The following is a 15771-nucleotide window of genomic DNA, read 5'->3' on the forward strand; positions in this document are numbered from 1 at the left end:
TTTAGAGGGTCTTTTTTTCATTTAGCAAATCTAAGTGAATCATATGAATGGTAAATTTTGTTGTATTTTTTTTGAATACATTTATTCTGTCTATTTTCACAAGCAGTATTTGTGTCTTACTTATCATCTTCCTTACAGCGCCAACACTTAAGATACTGGTGTATAGCTATTTAATTGGCTATAACTTAATTTACTAAAACAAGTAGTTACATGACTAATAGTAAAAGTGGTAGCAGTGGGCAAAAATGACCAATAATAATAGCTGCAGCAGTGGGCGTCAAGCTGGACCACAGGGACAGCGGGCAGTGCGCAGCCAAAGGTGTCCTGCGAGACGATCAATAGAGTACAATTATTATTAGACACTGCATTCTAAACATCTAAGTCCATGTGAAATTGTGATTGAATCTGGTTGTTGTACTTTCTTACACTTTACCTAAGCTTGACAGAAAACCAGGGGGAAAAGTAGGTTGAGGAGCTCAAACTAAGCCAGGCAATTTCTGTATTTTCTGCAATCAACAATGCGACAAGCAAGCTCACTTCATTGTTCAGTGACTGGCCAAGTGGGTGGAGGAGCTCTCTTTTTTATTCTTTACGAAACAATTTCTGAAACTTTTTATGTACACTGTGTACAGACGAGTGCAACACTTTGAATGCCTTCCAGGAGAGACTGTCTGAAAGTGTGCACCATTATCTCCATATTTAGATGATTCTCACGGTTCCCCCAAGGTTTTCACCCTGCCTTCGAGTGTGTTTGCTCCGAACAGCTATAAACACTTTTGCCCTCCATCATGGTCAGGTACGGCGCACAATCTAGTTCTTTTCAAAACATACCACCACCTTGAATCAAATGCTTTGTCCAATATTCACACTATATTCTAACACTATAGAGTAGAGACCATACTAATCTTCACAATATACTGTATTTGCAGTTAGTTTGTGAGAACTTAATGCATTTTACAGTTTTGTACAAAACAGAACTTATGTCAATTAAATTGTCTTTGGAGCATGACTGCTAATTCCAAATACAGAAAAGAGAAATCTTTTTTTTTCCCCTGAAGATTTTATAATTTTTTTGTTTGTTCGAAAACGGATCCCCTCAATTTAGTTAGTAAACAACTGTGATCAAGATGTGTACTCAGACATTTTACAGTTAAAAAGAAAACTTGTCAATGCCCTCTTGTTGACAAACTATGTAAACTAATAGTGATGCTATTTCTAAATTTCTTCAAACACATCATCAATACTTCTGCACTGCAATTAATGGACATATACAAATAGGTCCCAAACCCAAAATGACAACTTCATGAATGTAAATTAAAGGTATGCTTAATTCATCACAACAGTGACCTGGGAGGCTATTTGGGGCTCTACCGGGCACTACAACGAAGTCGGCACCTCTAATGTCAATAAAGTTTTTTTTCAAAAGACATTATGAGTGTGATGAAATATAGCATATGCTTTGTTTGGATAAAAAAATGGATCACAACATGAACTAGATATCATAACTGGTCCCAAAGCAGAGGTTTCAGTGATCTCACTCACAAGATAATTCATCCCACAAACAACCTGCATTCAGATACAATATGCAGCACATTTTCAGCTACTGCATGCAGCTGTGATTGCCTGAGTGGTTTACAGTTAGTGCCAATGTACCAAAAACAGCCAGTGGACAAATTTCACAACTAAGTGCAAAGGCCCATGACAACAAGGACAAACTTCATGCGGGACAGCTCAGACTGTGTGACAGTTTATTTCTTAATTTAAGAGTCTGCTCTTGACATTTTGCTCCAAAAACAATATTACTAAGTATTGAATGCTTAATGAGAATGAGAATGTCTTAAGTGGAATAAAAAGAAATGTTCTGCTGTCAATAGTTTGTTTTGTTTGTTTAATATATCGTCAATACATAGAATTGTGATGATTTTGCTACACTTCTGGTGACACTGTACAACCATCAAGAAAATTCATGTTTGAGGTCATACCTTTTACATAATCTTTCTCAAGTCACTTACTGCATATCTATTCCCTACTAACATTTAAAAAATTTAAGACATTTACAGAAAGTGCCTTGCTTGAGATTTAAGCCCGAAGGGCAAACATATATGGTTTTACCCCAGAGATCTTCTACTGCTAGCAATTTATGAGCTACAGAGTCAGGGCAGAATGTTAGCCAGAACTGAAACCTAGTCAGCCGTGCAGCAAACAAAATTAACATTCAGAAGAATAACATTCCTTCATGTCATTCATACAGGGATTAAAGCAAGAAAAGTGAGCCTGAAAAGTTGTACAGAAGGAAATGTGTAAAATGTATTGAATTAAGTATTATGTGAATTTAAAACTGCTCTGAGATCAGGCATGGTGCCTGATAACTTTAAGCGCTGTACATATAACGTGTATTGATTAAACCTAAACATAACAGTTTGAATTTAAACAAACAGTGCATTCCTTTAACTATCTTTTGAAATATGTTGTAAAAATATTGAGTCTAAATAGTAGAAAAAAGGATAGTTTAAGATATACTGCAAGTCTTCAGTACTGCAGTGAAATGCTTTAAATTTTTCTCATTACATACCATGAAGAACTTATATTTCAGTCCTACAGATGACTACATAACAACCCAGCCCCCAAAACACACACACAGTACCTGCACTTGCACATCCACGCTGTGTTCCTGCTGAATATCCCACGAACAAGTGCAGCTCCCACCGCTGCCTGAGTCAGTTTCTTCTCTTTGCTTCTGCTGTACTCTCACAACTGGCACTGTGGCAGAGCTCTCTTCCCTTTCACCAGCCAACTACCCCATATGCAAAGACAGAGGGAGGGAAAAAGCGAGAGAAAAGAAAAAAGAGAAAAGGAGGGGAAAACCGATGGATGGGAATGAGAAGAAAAGGAAAAGAGAGACAGATTGCTTTGATAATGTAGATTGTCAGGGGCTGCATTGTTGGTAAGCCAATGTACACAGAGTAAAAATCACAGAGTTAAACTAATTTGATTTTTACATTCCCTCTGTGCTGCTGTTTCCTTTTCTATTCATTTGTTCGCATTTCAGCTTTTGAGCTCCAAATCACAAGCCTGGCTGCTGTGCACTCAAATCACAATCTATGCAGCATCTCATGAAGCACTCATTGAGATGTTGGACCCTTTAGCCTCTCAGTGCACAGTAATACAGGACATTTGAAATTCACAATAAGATGCAGGAAAATGGGAAATGGGGACAACAGGGTACTCACTAGATGAGAGGTGGACAGATGTCACATGCCACTGTGTTATACATGATTTAAAAACAATAAAACCAAAATGGTGATGATAATGTGAGAGAGAGAATAATCAATGGGGACAATATATCAGGCAATATTGGCATATCACAGATTAATCAATGTCATGTGTCTGCAGATAAGTGAGAGATAAGTAAGAGATGACAATACAGAAATGCTAAATTTAAGAGATTTTTACCAAAAATGTTTGTTTATATCGTGTGTTTATGTTTTAAAAACATTATTAGAATTACAATTAAATATTAAAAAAATATATTTAAAAATAAATTAACATCTACTGATGTGTTGTACTCAGTTTTTTAAACTGATATATTCATATCAGCCTAAAAGTCCAGTATGTTAGGCTATACAAACAATTGCTTTTCAAAATACATATAAACAATATGTCAATAACTATTCCCGGCAAAGTTAAATTGTGAAGCACTTCCCACCCTGAGAAACTTCTGTCAACGTGTCCTTAAAGTAACAATCTCAAAGATCGCTGTTTTGTTCTCTTTGGCGGCACCTATGGTGATAAGAGGTAATTGCAGGTGTGTTTTTGGACCTCACCTCCCAGAGATACAAACAGTGGAGCCACACAGGTGAGTTGAAGAGCAAGTCTGTTGTGTTAGGTCCGCATAGCCGCTCTGGCAGAGCAACCACAGCTGGGTGATGGAAAATGTGTCACTAATTGTGCACCGCTCGAGATTTTTCCCCGGAATTTCGGCACCGACACATAATTAGCGATACTCATAATACTGCGAATGCAAGGGCTTTCATCAGTGGGCCATAGGCTCAATCACTATTGTGTTACCTCATTCAGCGATAGAACTTGACTTAACAGACATTTATTTAAATGAAAACTTCCGAGATTACTTTAAGCAAGGCATTAACTCTCAACTACTCTTAAGCAGTAACTCAATAAAAAGGTTGACTGTGTTTAGCATGGAGAGCTGTCAAGTGTGCATTGTTTACATTGGTTGTAATGATTTTTAAACCAATGCTTTTGCAGTTTAGGCACAGATTTGGCCTATTTGAGCTCTGTCAGTTGTGTCACACTGGTTCTGTGCTGAATTCTGTACTTTTTAACTAATAAAGGCTTTGAAATGGTAGACAGCCAAATTCAACCTGCAGTACCATTCTAACAGTGTTTGTGATGTACTTTAATCACTTTAGAGTTTAAGTGCTTATCCTTGAGGTGTTTACATTATTTTGGCAACCCCCTGTAATGTCTACACCCCTGTTGACCACACGAAGGTCAGAACAGAGCACAAGTCAGTTGGAGAACAGAAAAACTTGAGGTCATAGGGATTCAGCAACTTTCATAAAAACAATAGCTGACGCAGGGACTTGAACCCAGATCTACAGCTGAAGGACAGCCTACCTGCTGACTGCACACCCTGCTGCTCAGAAGGTACATTAGTCATATGCCATCGTCGTCTTTTAATTCACAGATCCTTCCCTGAAAATAGAAAACATCGACTCTGTGTAGCAATATTTCAACCCCAGTTTTAAGTATAGTCGATGTACAATCAAGCCTAAATTCAGCATATGCAAAATAATAATGCTGAGTGATACAAAACAGCCCAAAATATCACCTCTCTAAACACCACTCTCATGGTTTTGTGAATAATGCTTGTACATTTTACCAAGAATCAGTGTGCTCATAAGCAGGTCATTTATTGCTCATTTCTTGTTGTTGTGTCAAATTATCATGCACAATATAATAGTACTGTATGTATGGAACAGGAAAAATGTTAAAATAACCAAGTGAGTCTTGGCTTTCTCTGGTAAGGTACTGTACCTAGCAAGTATTTCTGGCATCATAGCTCATTTTTCTGTTTTGTTTTAAAAGGCTGAATCTGAATTGTACATTATGTGATTCCCCAAGAAAAATGTGGCTTTGTAGGTGCTTGTTTTGTATCCATAGAAAACCCACATAGCTCTGTTTAAGGGTAACTGACCTGTCACTTCTAATTCCTTGTTTATTGTGTAGTTGTGTTGTTTCCGTCTGCTGATTGTGTGAATGAATGTTTCTTGTTCACAGGTCTTTCTAGGGAAAGAGATCTTAATATCAATGAGACTGCCTGATTTAATAAAGATTTTGAAAAATGCAGAAAGGTGAGTGAAATTCTGAAAACACCAGAGAAATGATTGATGTATGATGAAGTGAAAATTGAATTATTTGACTCCAATCTGAAACTCCATTGGAAACCTGGGTTAGCTCATTATCCATGTAACACCATTCCTACTTTATAAGTTTAAGTTTTATATTGGAGGAGTACGTTTCTTTCACTAAAACTAGAAGACTGGGGAAAAGAGACAGAACAATGAACAAAACCAAATGCAGATAACATCTTTAGGAAAATCAGCTTCAGAGTGCCGAAAAGATTAAGAAGACTGAGTAACAATTAATATTAATAATAATAATAATAATGTATATTAGATGTAGTATACAGTATGTAGATGACATGAAAACATCAGCTTCAACACCCCAAACGTCTAACACACCTGCTTTCAGTCATATCACTAATTGTATTGGCCTGTGCTTTTCCCCTTCTCTGCGCAATTGCTGCCACGCCACTCATATAAAACATTCAAGTCAATAGTGAAATTGAACCCATAAAGCTGGGTAACTTCACAACACTGACACTGACACCAGTATGCTTCAAGTTTAGCTAAAACTGTTGGGTCCAATAGAAATCAGCTAGTGTTTCCACTGCAATCGCCTAACTAAAGTAAGCTGTTAGCTAATTAGTTAATTTAGTTTAGGTGCCAAAGTAAGTTACATTACATTAGTTTTATTTGCTTTCTCAGTATCAATAAAACAGTGTTTCACCTACTTTTCAACTTTTCTTCTTGCTGGCAGAAGCGTAATTTGCGTAATTTTCACTGAGTCTGTTTTTTCGAGTTAAATCAACGATAAAAGCTAATTGTTAGAAAAGCCTCGCGCTCCGTTAATTGGTCACAACACGTCATGCGCAGTACCATAATCAAGCAATCCATATTTTTTTCCAGGATGGCGAAGTCATGACCCGCCCTTCTCTGCATCTGATTGGCGTATCCTGATATTCTTACCCTAATCCTGGCCAATCTCACTCCTCATGCCTAAACCTAACCAACCCAGCCAACGAAGGCAACGAGTACTAGCCAATCAGAGGCAGAGTAGGGCGGGTCATGACTTCACCATCCTGGGAAAAAAAGTGCATCACCTAACAAGGAAGTCTGAATTCTTAAAATTATTTAGGTTTATTGATGTATGTACATATTGAGTATGTAAATTTTATTTCCCAACATAAGTATGCTAAAATCCCTTCCCATACAACCGGATATAAAATTACTTTGGGAAAATACTAAATCCTAAATTCATTCTTTTTAATTTTTTTGGCCCAAAAGTACCCTTCTGTATTCAAATTTAAATACATTGGGTCTAAAATTACTGGAAACTCTGACAGACTATTAGGATCACATAATATTTAAAGAAAAAGTCCCAATCTTATAAGAACAAGTCGTACTATTGAGAAAAAAAGTCATAATATTTCAAGAATGAAGTCATAATATTATCAGAATAAAGTCACAGTGAAGAAAAGGTTGCTATGTTTTAAAAACAAAATATTGTTGTATAGATTGGACTGGGTAGAACCAGATGACACAGTTTATGGGCATGTCAACATGTTAGTGTATAGTCTAAACACATATATAGTGTTTTACTATTACTTTGCTTAGTTCTCAAAATTTCAAATTTAGTTTTTCCTGACAGTGGCCCTAATACTATATTATATGAGAATCACCCAAAAAATACCCACCATGTGTACTTATAGAAAAAATACTTTGGACATGACCTCAATGTCCTCCGTTGTAGGTACAGTCCTGGTCACACGATACCAGGTGGAGCGTATTAACTGGAAAATGATTGTCAAGACTAAAGAGAGTCTATGGTCACAATTGTGAAGTTAAGTGTTTGTGGAAGTGTTAGGCCCACAATGTGCATCCATCTGCCATGTACATTCTTTTAAATTCAAATAATTTGCATCGCAGTTACATGATATCCATGAAAAGTAAGAATTTTAGAGTTTTATGCCATCCTGCTTCATCACCTACTCCAAAGAAATATTCTAAATCATTCCTACAAACAGAAGCAAAGCAATTAAACTTGTCTTCCAGAGTTAATAAGATGTAGAGTGTTGAAAGGATTGTGTATCCCAGGAAGTGTCTGAAATTGCTTGCTTGATTTTGGTTAGTTGAATATCAGCTGCTAGAAATTATCTGGGAGAGTTGTTTTTCATACTTGATGAGCACTTCTATGTTACATGTAAACAATATAAGATCTGATTTTAAATATATAATGATAAGAAAGGTATCCTTTTAAACATTGCAGGATTAAATTCTGATGAGTGGATTAAGAGAGAGTCCACACTGAAAACAGTACATTAAACTTTAGGTAATGCCAAGCAATGCTTTTCAAGTTTAATACAGCCTATCTATTGCATAAGAAAGGCATGGTCCATATGACCTGTTAGATACTTGTTCAGTAAGCAGTGATGCTGGTGGTGGTCCTGAGGCTACACCAGGGAATTCATTACCTGAAATCCTGTAGTTTATCTTACAGACTGCCACAGGGTGAAAGAATCATTAAACTGAGATACAGAAGGACATCCAAGAACAACATCTTTGATCCACCGACAGTATCTCAAAACAGATTTTTTATTCAGGCTCTTTATGGTTCGATCAAGTTAATGCTTTCATGAGAAGTCAATTCTTTTGACAGGAGGAACATACAAACCAAAAACATTTCAGATATGTACAAAACAAGCATTCTCATTACAATTAAAGTTGTTCTTTATATTGATCCCAAAGTAAACATTCACACATGTAAACTGACACAAAATATTGCTGTGTTGTTGTGGTGGAGGTTGTTCTTCAGTCTGTTGCTCTGACAATCCTGATAGGAATTTTGGTTCTAGTTGAGAGACAAGACACGTCTCCTGAGCACACCAAGGATGAATAAGAATATCGCTGGAGCTGCAATTACAGCAATGGCGGTCGAATACTGTGGAAAATGACACAAGGAAAATGTCAACAAGATGTTACAATAAAAGAAGGTTTCTTAATTGATGGAGTCATTGCAGGAATCCTGATTTTCAATATATGCCTACTGACCTGTTGCTAAACTCTATTCCTTTTTTTAAAAAAAATGTACATTGCCAGCAACAGCAAATAGCTAAAGTAGTAACTATATGTATGTAGGCAGATATTTGCACAGATCACCAACCTTAATAGCAGCACTGTAGTCCTTTTGGAATGATTGTATGTATACATTAAAGAGGGCAAGGCTGCAAGGCAAGTAGGAATCTGTATCTTCTGTGTCTCTGCATCTTTTTGGAAGAAAACAGGGAAAAAAGCTTCTTAGAGTTTATATGTTGTAAACAATATACTGCACTTTCACAACTGATGTACATGCACATACAATCTGAACATACCTTTTGTACAAAGCACTTAGAAGCACAGTTTTGTCTGCCAGGTACAGCTCTGAAAGGCCGAGTTCAATCAATACTGACAGCGGTAGCCTGTAACCCTCTTCGGCAAGGAGGCCAAGGTTGTACCATCCCTTTGAAAGAACAGTACATCTTACTCAGACATGTACACACACTCACAATTATGAATAAATACAGACTTGGGAAAATATACACACAGCAAGAAATCAATTTAAAATAAGGAGACCTGCGGCTCATTCCTTTGTGCTGCCAGTTTGTACATCTCTGCTGCAGAAAACAAGTCTTTCTGCCCATCAATCTGCCCCTCATACCACAGGTCACCCATCCTGATCAAGGCTGAAGAAATAACAGAATTAGAGATCAAATGCTTATATTTGTGCCTCCAAATCTTTAAGTTTCAAAGGATAGTTATTTACCATAAGTGTCAGGATGTTGACTTTGGATTGTAAGGTTGTAATATCTCCACATACAGCGCGATGCAAAAGCAGGATCCAGAAAACCTCCCTATTAGCATACAGAGTTAAAATAATTTTAAAAATTGACTGAAAAGTTAATAAAACAGTAACATTACCATGACACTACAGTTAATACAGAATAATTTCATATGTACAGTACATTTCAATAACTCACTGTATTTTGTTCACATAGATATGCCACATTGAATTGTGCAGCTGCGTACCCCAACTCAGCAGCCATCATGTAATATAACAGTGAGCTGAACCTGTTGAAAAGCTGGAACGTTAATTTGATGCAAATGCAATCAAGTAGCCTGACAAGGATCATGTCAAGTGTGAATAGAGGCAAAAATTACGTGTCACTCTTCAGATAGGAATCCAAGGCTCTCCGTAAGATGCTGCCCAAGTATCCATTGTGCTCAGCTGCCCACTTGACCCACCTGCAGTCAGTTAAAAAGAGATCTCAGAATATCATAAAGATGCAAAGAAATGTGAAGTGAAATACATAAAAGGGTGAGTAACTCACAAGATGGCATCGGATGGACGCCTATTGACGAGGCGGGGAATCCCAGTGTTCCAGATGTCAGCGACTAGAATTGCTCCCCTGATGTGCCCTCTCTCTGCAGACTTCAGATAGTACTTATAGGCCATGTACTGTTGGAAGAACAAATTATTTACCTCTTGATATAAGCACTCAATGCTATTGTGCAAGCATACTAGTATATAACTACAAAATGCATTTTTACAGTAGTTGAGCTAACCTGGTCAGCAGCCTGTCCCGGATACAGGCCCTGTGAGTACATGATACCAAGGTTCAGAGCAGCATCTGAGCTCTCCAGGAGATCAGCCTGCTCCCACATCTGCACTGCCTGCACATAGTCCTGCTCAAACTGTTCATAGTACCAGGCCAGGGCATTGATTGCAGGAACAAAACCCTGTGGGACATAAGATTGTGAGAAACACTGAGATGTGCAAATGCTGAATGGGATTTTCAGAAGAGAAAGCTCATAAACAAGTGGTGACCTGGTCCTTTGCTTTCTTCAGGAAAGTGAGAGCTTTTGGGATGTCCTCTTCAACCCCATGGCCCTACAGAGAAGCAAATGAATATGAAACAATACACAATAATAATAATCATGAGTTGGTACTGTTTCTGCTGATCGCATGTAACTGTACAGGAAATGTAAATCTGACCTGCAGTAGGGTTATTCCATAGTTATACATTGATTCTGGGTCCTTCCACTGGACAGCTCCCCTTTCATAGTGTCTCACAGCCTTCTGGATGTTTGGAGACACTCCCTGCTGGCCCCAGAACAGCATTTGTGCAATCGCTTGCTGCAAGACAGTTGCTGAATTATTACTAAAGACAAAATGATAAAATGTCCTCACTAATGTCTCTCAAATTTTCTTTACTCATAGTTTTAGAATGAAAATGGTGGGAAAATGTGTGTTCTGCATCTGGGTCCACTGAACAGGGTACCTCAGCCTCAGCTGCACCACTGCGTGCCTGTAATCTCAACCATTGGAAGATATGATGGTCTTCATTGGTCTGGAGGTTCAGCACCTCCTCATTGTTTAAGAAAACAGCCTCAACAAATGTCTAAAGAAAGAAAGAAAAAAAAGAAAACAAACATGAATGCCAATAAACTTTGATTTTCTTTTGTTCCCTGCTTTCCTAAAGCAGTTCCGAATAGTCCACAAATGCAGCTCTACACTTTAAATAAAAAGCATATGACTTATGAACAATGTAATATTACCAAGTTATCATGCTGTCATCTTTTTTTGTATGGACAGCAGAGACAAATGTATTGATGATGGGAATCTGTAAACTATAGTCATAATAAGGGGAGCAGAAAATATGTGTCTGAGTGCACTGTGTTTACATCACATCACATATCACAGCTCATATGCTGTAATAAGCCCTCAGCTACATATTACAAGGAAAATATGTGTAGATTTGATGTGAGCGTTTCCTCCCACCCTCTGCTTTACAATTACTATATGTCTGACACTGCCAGTGATAATAGATCTCGTAGGATACTTTAAATGATGCTGTTGGAGAAATGTGCTATTCAAAGAAAATGTCATTTGAGAGTCTCTATGTGAGTGTATACCACCACCTATAATTCAGTAATGTAAAAAAACAAATCTTTTTGTATCACATGTTGTACTTTCAATTAGGACTAAACAAGATATGCAAAATCCGCACACCAAAGCATCTGTTTACCAGTGTGTGTATTACCTGCTGTGGTGAGGGATTGACACGGTCTAAAGTTGTTTGTTTAGCAATGTTTGCATAATATGCATAGGCCACATCTGGGTCTGCGGGGACGCCATGGAGACCCTGGTAGTGCAGGTGCCCAAGGTGCAAGAGTGCCAATCGATCATCCTTCTGGGCTGCCAGCAGGGCCAGAAGCCAAGCCTGCACCAAACACAGGAGCATGAGAGTATATAAAATAGTGGACATGTTCATCATAGGCATACTTTTAACTGTGGCTAATCCAGTAGCACACACCTTATTGGGCTGTTTCCTGACTCCCATTTCAGTGCTGTAGAGGACCGACGACATGTGCAGAGCTCGGTTGTCAGCTAAGCAGCCAGCTTGGAGCAGCAGTGGAAATATTCTGCTGATCACTTCGGTACTGCTTGCTCTACCCAATTTATGAAGCGATAAGGAGTACAGTGCTCTGCCTACAGCTGGCAGGCTGACCCTTTTTCCTCCTGCAAGTCAGGAATTGAACTGATTTTAACTGTTATCATCAGTGATAGAAAAAGTATTACTTATCCATTTAACAAGCAGCATATTGCCAGTGAGTCAGTCATTACAAACCCACAATAAAGTAGAGTTCCCAAATTTTCCAAAGATACCAAATATGTCAGGCTGAATTTGGGGCAAATGTGTATAAAATGTTGCACAGAACAGCTTCAGTGAAGAGGTGATACTGAATATTATTTTGAATTGAATTATGAATTATTTGGGGAAACTGGATCATAAGGGGTTACGTTAATGTACTATACCACAATGAAAGCATGCTCCTTTACAAATTTAAGTCCTGAATTTAAATACATACTTAAGTAAACAAATATTGACAGTCAAATATACTTAATTTTTAAAGTAAACACACTCATTGTGAAGAATAATCTCCTTAGGGTGTTAAATCTTCTATATGATGACTTGTAATCTGTATTTCAGTGTTGTAGATGGTGCACTTATCTCAGGTTTTTAATATAAATGTTTAATCTGAAAAGCAACTTAGTGTAGCCATCAGATAAATGTAGAAGAGTAGAAGTTTTAATATAGTAAAATCTCACAACACACCATACTTTTGTACAAAGAAGCAGCGTCTCAACATTGTACTCCAGTACTAAGTCCAGTACTTAAGTAGACATATTACTTCCCACCTCATGAAATTATGTACCAATGCAAATAAATTTAAGGCAAATTATCTCTTACTGTGTTTGAAAGCCAATAACTTTGCCAGTTTTGCAGCATGTCTTCTGTGAGGGACAGTTGCCTCCCAAACCTCACATTGTGACTTTGATGGTAGTCTGTCCTTTACCATCCACTTATGGAAAGCATCAAAACAGCTATCTGAAACACAACATAAACATTGCAAATTCATAGTGTAGGTCTGCAATAGACTCTTGAGAATATTTCAGATTATGTTAGCACCACCTAGTGGAATAATAAGCCTACTACCAGACTCTGTGCTCTGTCTGGCCTTCAGAGAATAGCCACTAATTTTCAAGTTCATCTGGAGACTAAATTCTTGGCAAGTCTGCAGCCATCCGGTCAGGTTCACAATCTTAATGACATCTGGAATAACGACTTCAGTCTGTCGAAGAGAGAAATGATCAGATCCAATGGAAGTAATTAGCCAACACAAACAATAACTGTGGGCAACTGCAGTATTATGTATTACCGTGCTGTGAGGTGATATTCTGTTGCGGTGGTAAACCAACGGTCCAAAATAACCTTCAACACCTCTTATGTATTTCCCTCCTCCAATCACAAAGTATCCCTCTGTGTCATCCAACCTGACAGTTTGTCTAATCCTGTAAGACATAATGCTGACATGTTACAACACATATGCAAGACACAAAGTGCTTTTTTTTCCCTTTCGGTAATATGATTTATATACTTTTTAAACTTACATGTTTTCTATTGAATGAACCAGTCTCTGCTCCTTATCCATGCAGATCATGGAGAGAGTTACCTGACAAACAGTGATAATGACCACTTTATTGTTCAGTATTACCATTATTTATGTACTGTAATAATATCCTCTGTCAATAATTAGACAACTCACCGTTCTACCCTGTAACATAACACTGATCTGGCACCACTCACTTAAAGGCACCTTGAATGGAGAGAGAAATGCAGACGATTCCTCAGACTCTCCACTAGTTTGGACATGTATCTGGCCTGTACAGAGAGACCAGTGTTAATCCACATCATGGTACAGTACAGTTACATACTAAGAATATTTAAAGGGATGGGAGGAAGAATAAACTGTTATTAATACCTGAATTTGTGAGGAACAGTGTCGGTGTGGCGTAGTTATTGCGTGTGTCTATATGATGAAACACTCCACACATGTTATTCTGGCAGTATTTGTTCACAAATATCCAGATGGAAAACATACACCTGACAAAGATATAATGCACACTTGGTTAACTGACTCTAAACAGTGATTGCATTAATAGAACCCAAAGCTAAATTATAGGCTATATAAGTTACAATCTGTCTCTTACCATGGAAAAGAGATGGATTTCAAACGCAGATACTCCAGAACCTCACTGTTGTAGGAGTGAAGTGTCTTTATGATACCAAAGTTTTCTCCAGTTGAAGCATATACTGAAGACAGCAGATGCACTGTCTCTGAATGACACAGAGATTTTAGTTGGGGTTTGCAGGACTACAAGTGAAGAATATCATCCCATACCAGTCAAAGGTTTGGACACATCTTCCCATTCCCTTGAATGAGATAGTGTGTCCAAACGTTTGACTGGTACTATATATCTATTATGACTATTTAATATTGACCCATCCTGAAATATTTTATATGCATGGTTGTTCTAAGTGATTTAGAAATGTTAAGAGAAAAACATTTGAATTTGACAAAAACTTCTGATCTCACACTCTCTACTTTAACCTTACTGTACTTTTGCTTACCTTGCTCCAAAGGGCATTGTTTCTTCAAAAATTGTTGTGTTAATTGCAGCATTAGTGTACTCCAGGCAAAGCACAGTTGATGCTGTTTGACAGGTCGACTAAAAGGAGGCTTAGGCTGCAAAGTTGCCACATCCTGAGCTGCACTAGACCTCTCAGTGTCATCAAATTCACTATATCGGACTGATGCTTGAAGGATACAGCTCAGCACCCACTGAGAGTCTGGAACAATCCCATCAGCTTGATACACCAACCAATCAGGCAGGTTCAGCTTCAGAATCCTTATTTTAGGGTCACCGGGGACACAGCTCCACTGCCTTAGCAGAAGAGTGGAAGTGATGCCAGTGTCAAAACACACAACACAGTTCAGCTGTACTGTAGCAGACTGATCACAAGAGTAAAGTATTTCCAAATCATAGTCTGGCAGAGGCTCCTCTGGAGGATTCAGGAGTGTCACTGAGTCTAAACCCATGACAACCTGAACATGACAGAAGACATGCAGATAGTTGCTACTGACATCTATCAACAGCACAAGAGACCAGTGTATCACAGATCACGAAGGGAAATCTGTTCCTACCTGCATACTGAGGCAAAACTGACAGATATATTTGTACAGTGTATGGAAATCCATGATCCAGTGTTTTCATTAATATTTCCATTAAATGTTTCCAAGCTACAAAGAAACAAGAACATGAAATGAACCTCAAGATCCGCACCTCATCCTGTTCCACCTCATGTAGGTTGGTGCTTAGGTAAATATTTGACAGCACACAGACCCGCCCAATTTGTGTATGCACAGTGCAGTGAGGGTGGATCATTGTGTTGTAGGTTACATACCAATACATCACACTTGACATGGTTGACTAATTTATTTCACCTGTTCTGTTCAAATTCTACATTTACATGTAATAATAATAATACACTGCCATCTTGAGAAATGATATTTAAAAAGAGACAATTGTATATTTCACCAGATGTGAAAGGTTGTGCAGCATGTATGAGGTGTAATGTCTGTTGTATGACAAATCAACACATCTTTCATTCAAAATAGTTTATTGCTATCATGCAGGAGTGCCATAAAAGTCTAGACCATCACAGAAGATGCAAAATTATCATTTTCTCTGTACAAATATACTGTATGAATTCATAAATAGAAGCTCAAAATGAAGAAAAAGAAAAGTAGGGCGGGGAGTCAAATGCTTAAGCTGATCCACTCTTCTAACCCAATATAGGTTTTGTTACAGCAGTTGACATGCATCAACATTACAGTGCATTATACTGGGAGCAGACAGACACACGCACACACATACACACACACATTCAGATGGAATAATCCATTTATAGCTGTCGTGCAAAAGAGTACAAATGACACTTTAAAAAAGTACCAGTAGGAAATT

The 15771-nt window shown here is 37.9% G+C and overlaps 2 protein-coding genes across 14 annotated transcripts in view; both read right to left on the bottom strand.

The window, feature by feature from the left end:
* robo2 (roundabout, axon guidance receptor, homolog 2 (Drosophila)) overlaps positions 1–6230 on the bottom strand; it is a 343344-nt gene extending 337114 nt beyond the window's left edge. For 11 of the 13 annotated variants that reach the window (XM_067595147.1, XM_067595141.1, XM_067595138.1 and 8 more), the window contains exons 1-3: positions 6098–6230; positions 4639–4716; positions 2645–2794 (exon numbers count right to left, since the gene is read on the bottom strand). The gene's annotated coding sequence lies outside the window, so the exon portion shown is untranslated. Of the gene's footprint in view, positions 1–2644; positions 2795–4638; positions 4717–5218; positions 5308–6097 lie in introns of all 13 variants that reach the window. The other 2 variants (XM_067595135.1, XM_067595136.1) reach the window with 2 other exon arrangements.
* A 1847-nt stretch (positions 6231–8077) lies between these two features.
* On the bottom strand, positions 8078–15005 carry si:dkey-24p1.6 (protein sel-1 homolog 3). The gene is made up of 23 exons (XM_067595813.1): positions 14952–15005; positions 14378–14852; positions 13957–14083; positions 13728–13849; positions 13512–13627; positions 13357–13418; positions 13125–13257; positions 12902–13037; positions 12656–12793; positions 11717–11922; positions 11444–11623; positions 10682–10801; positions 10396–10536; positions 10228–10290; positions 9966–10139; positions 9731–9858; positions 9561–9644; positions 9380–9470; positions 9166–9253; positions 8976–9085; positions 8735–8862; positions 8527–8629; positions 8078–8304 (listed from the first exon to the last, which is right to left on the bottom strand). The coding sequence occupies exons 1-23, from the start codon at positions 15003–15005 to the stop codon at positions 8215–8217; spliced, it is 3069 nt and encodes a 1022-aa protein (XP_067451914.1). The 3' UTR covers positions 8078–8214.
* Between the last annotated feature and the right edge of the window lie 766 nt (positions 15006–15771).

This window comes from Thunnus thynnus, chromosome 7, assembly GCF_963924715.1.
Source record: "Thunnus thynnus chromosome 7, fThuThy2.1, whole genome shotgun sequence".
Lineage (NCBI taxonomy): Eukaryota > Metazoa > Chordata > Actinopteri > Scombriformes > Scombridae > Thunnus > Thunnus thynnus.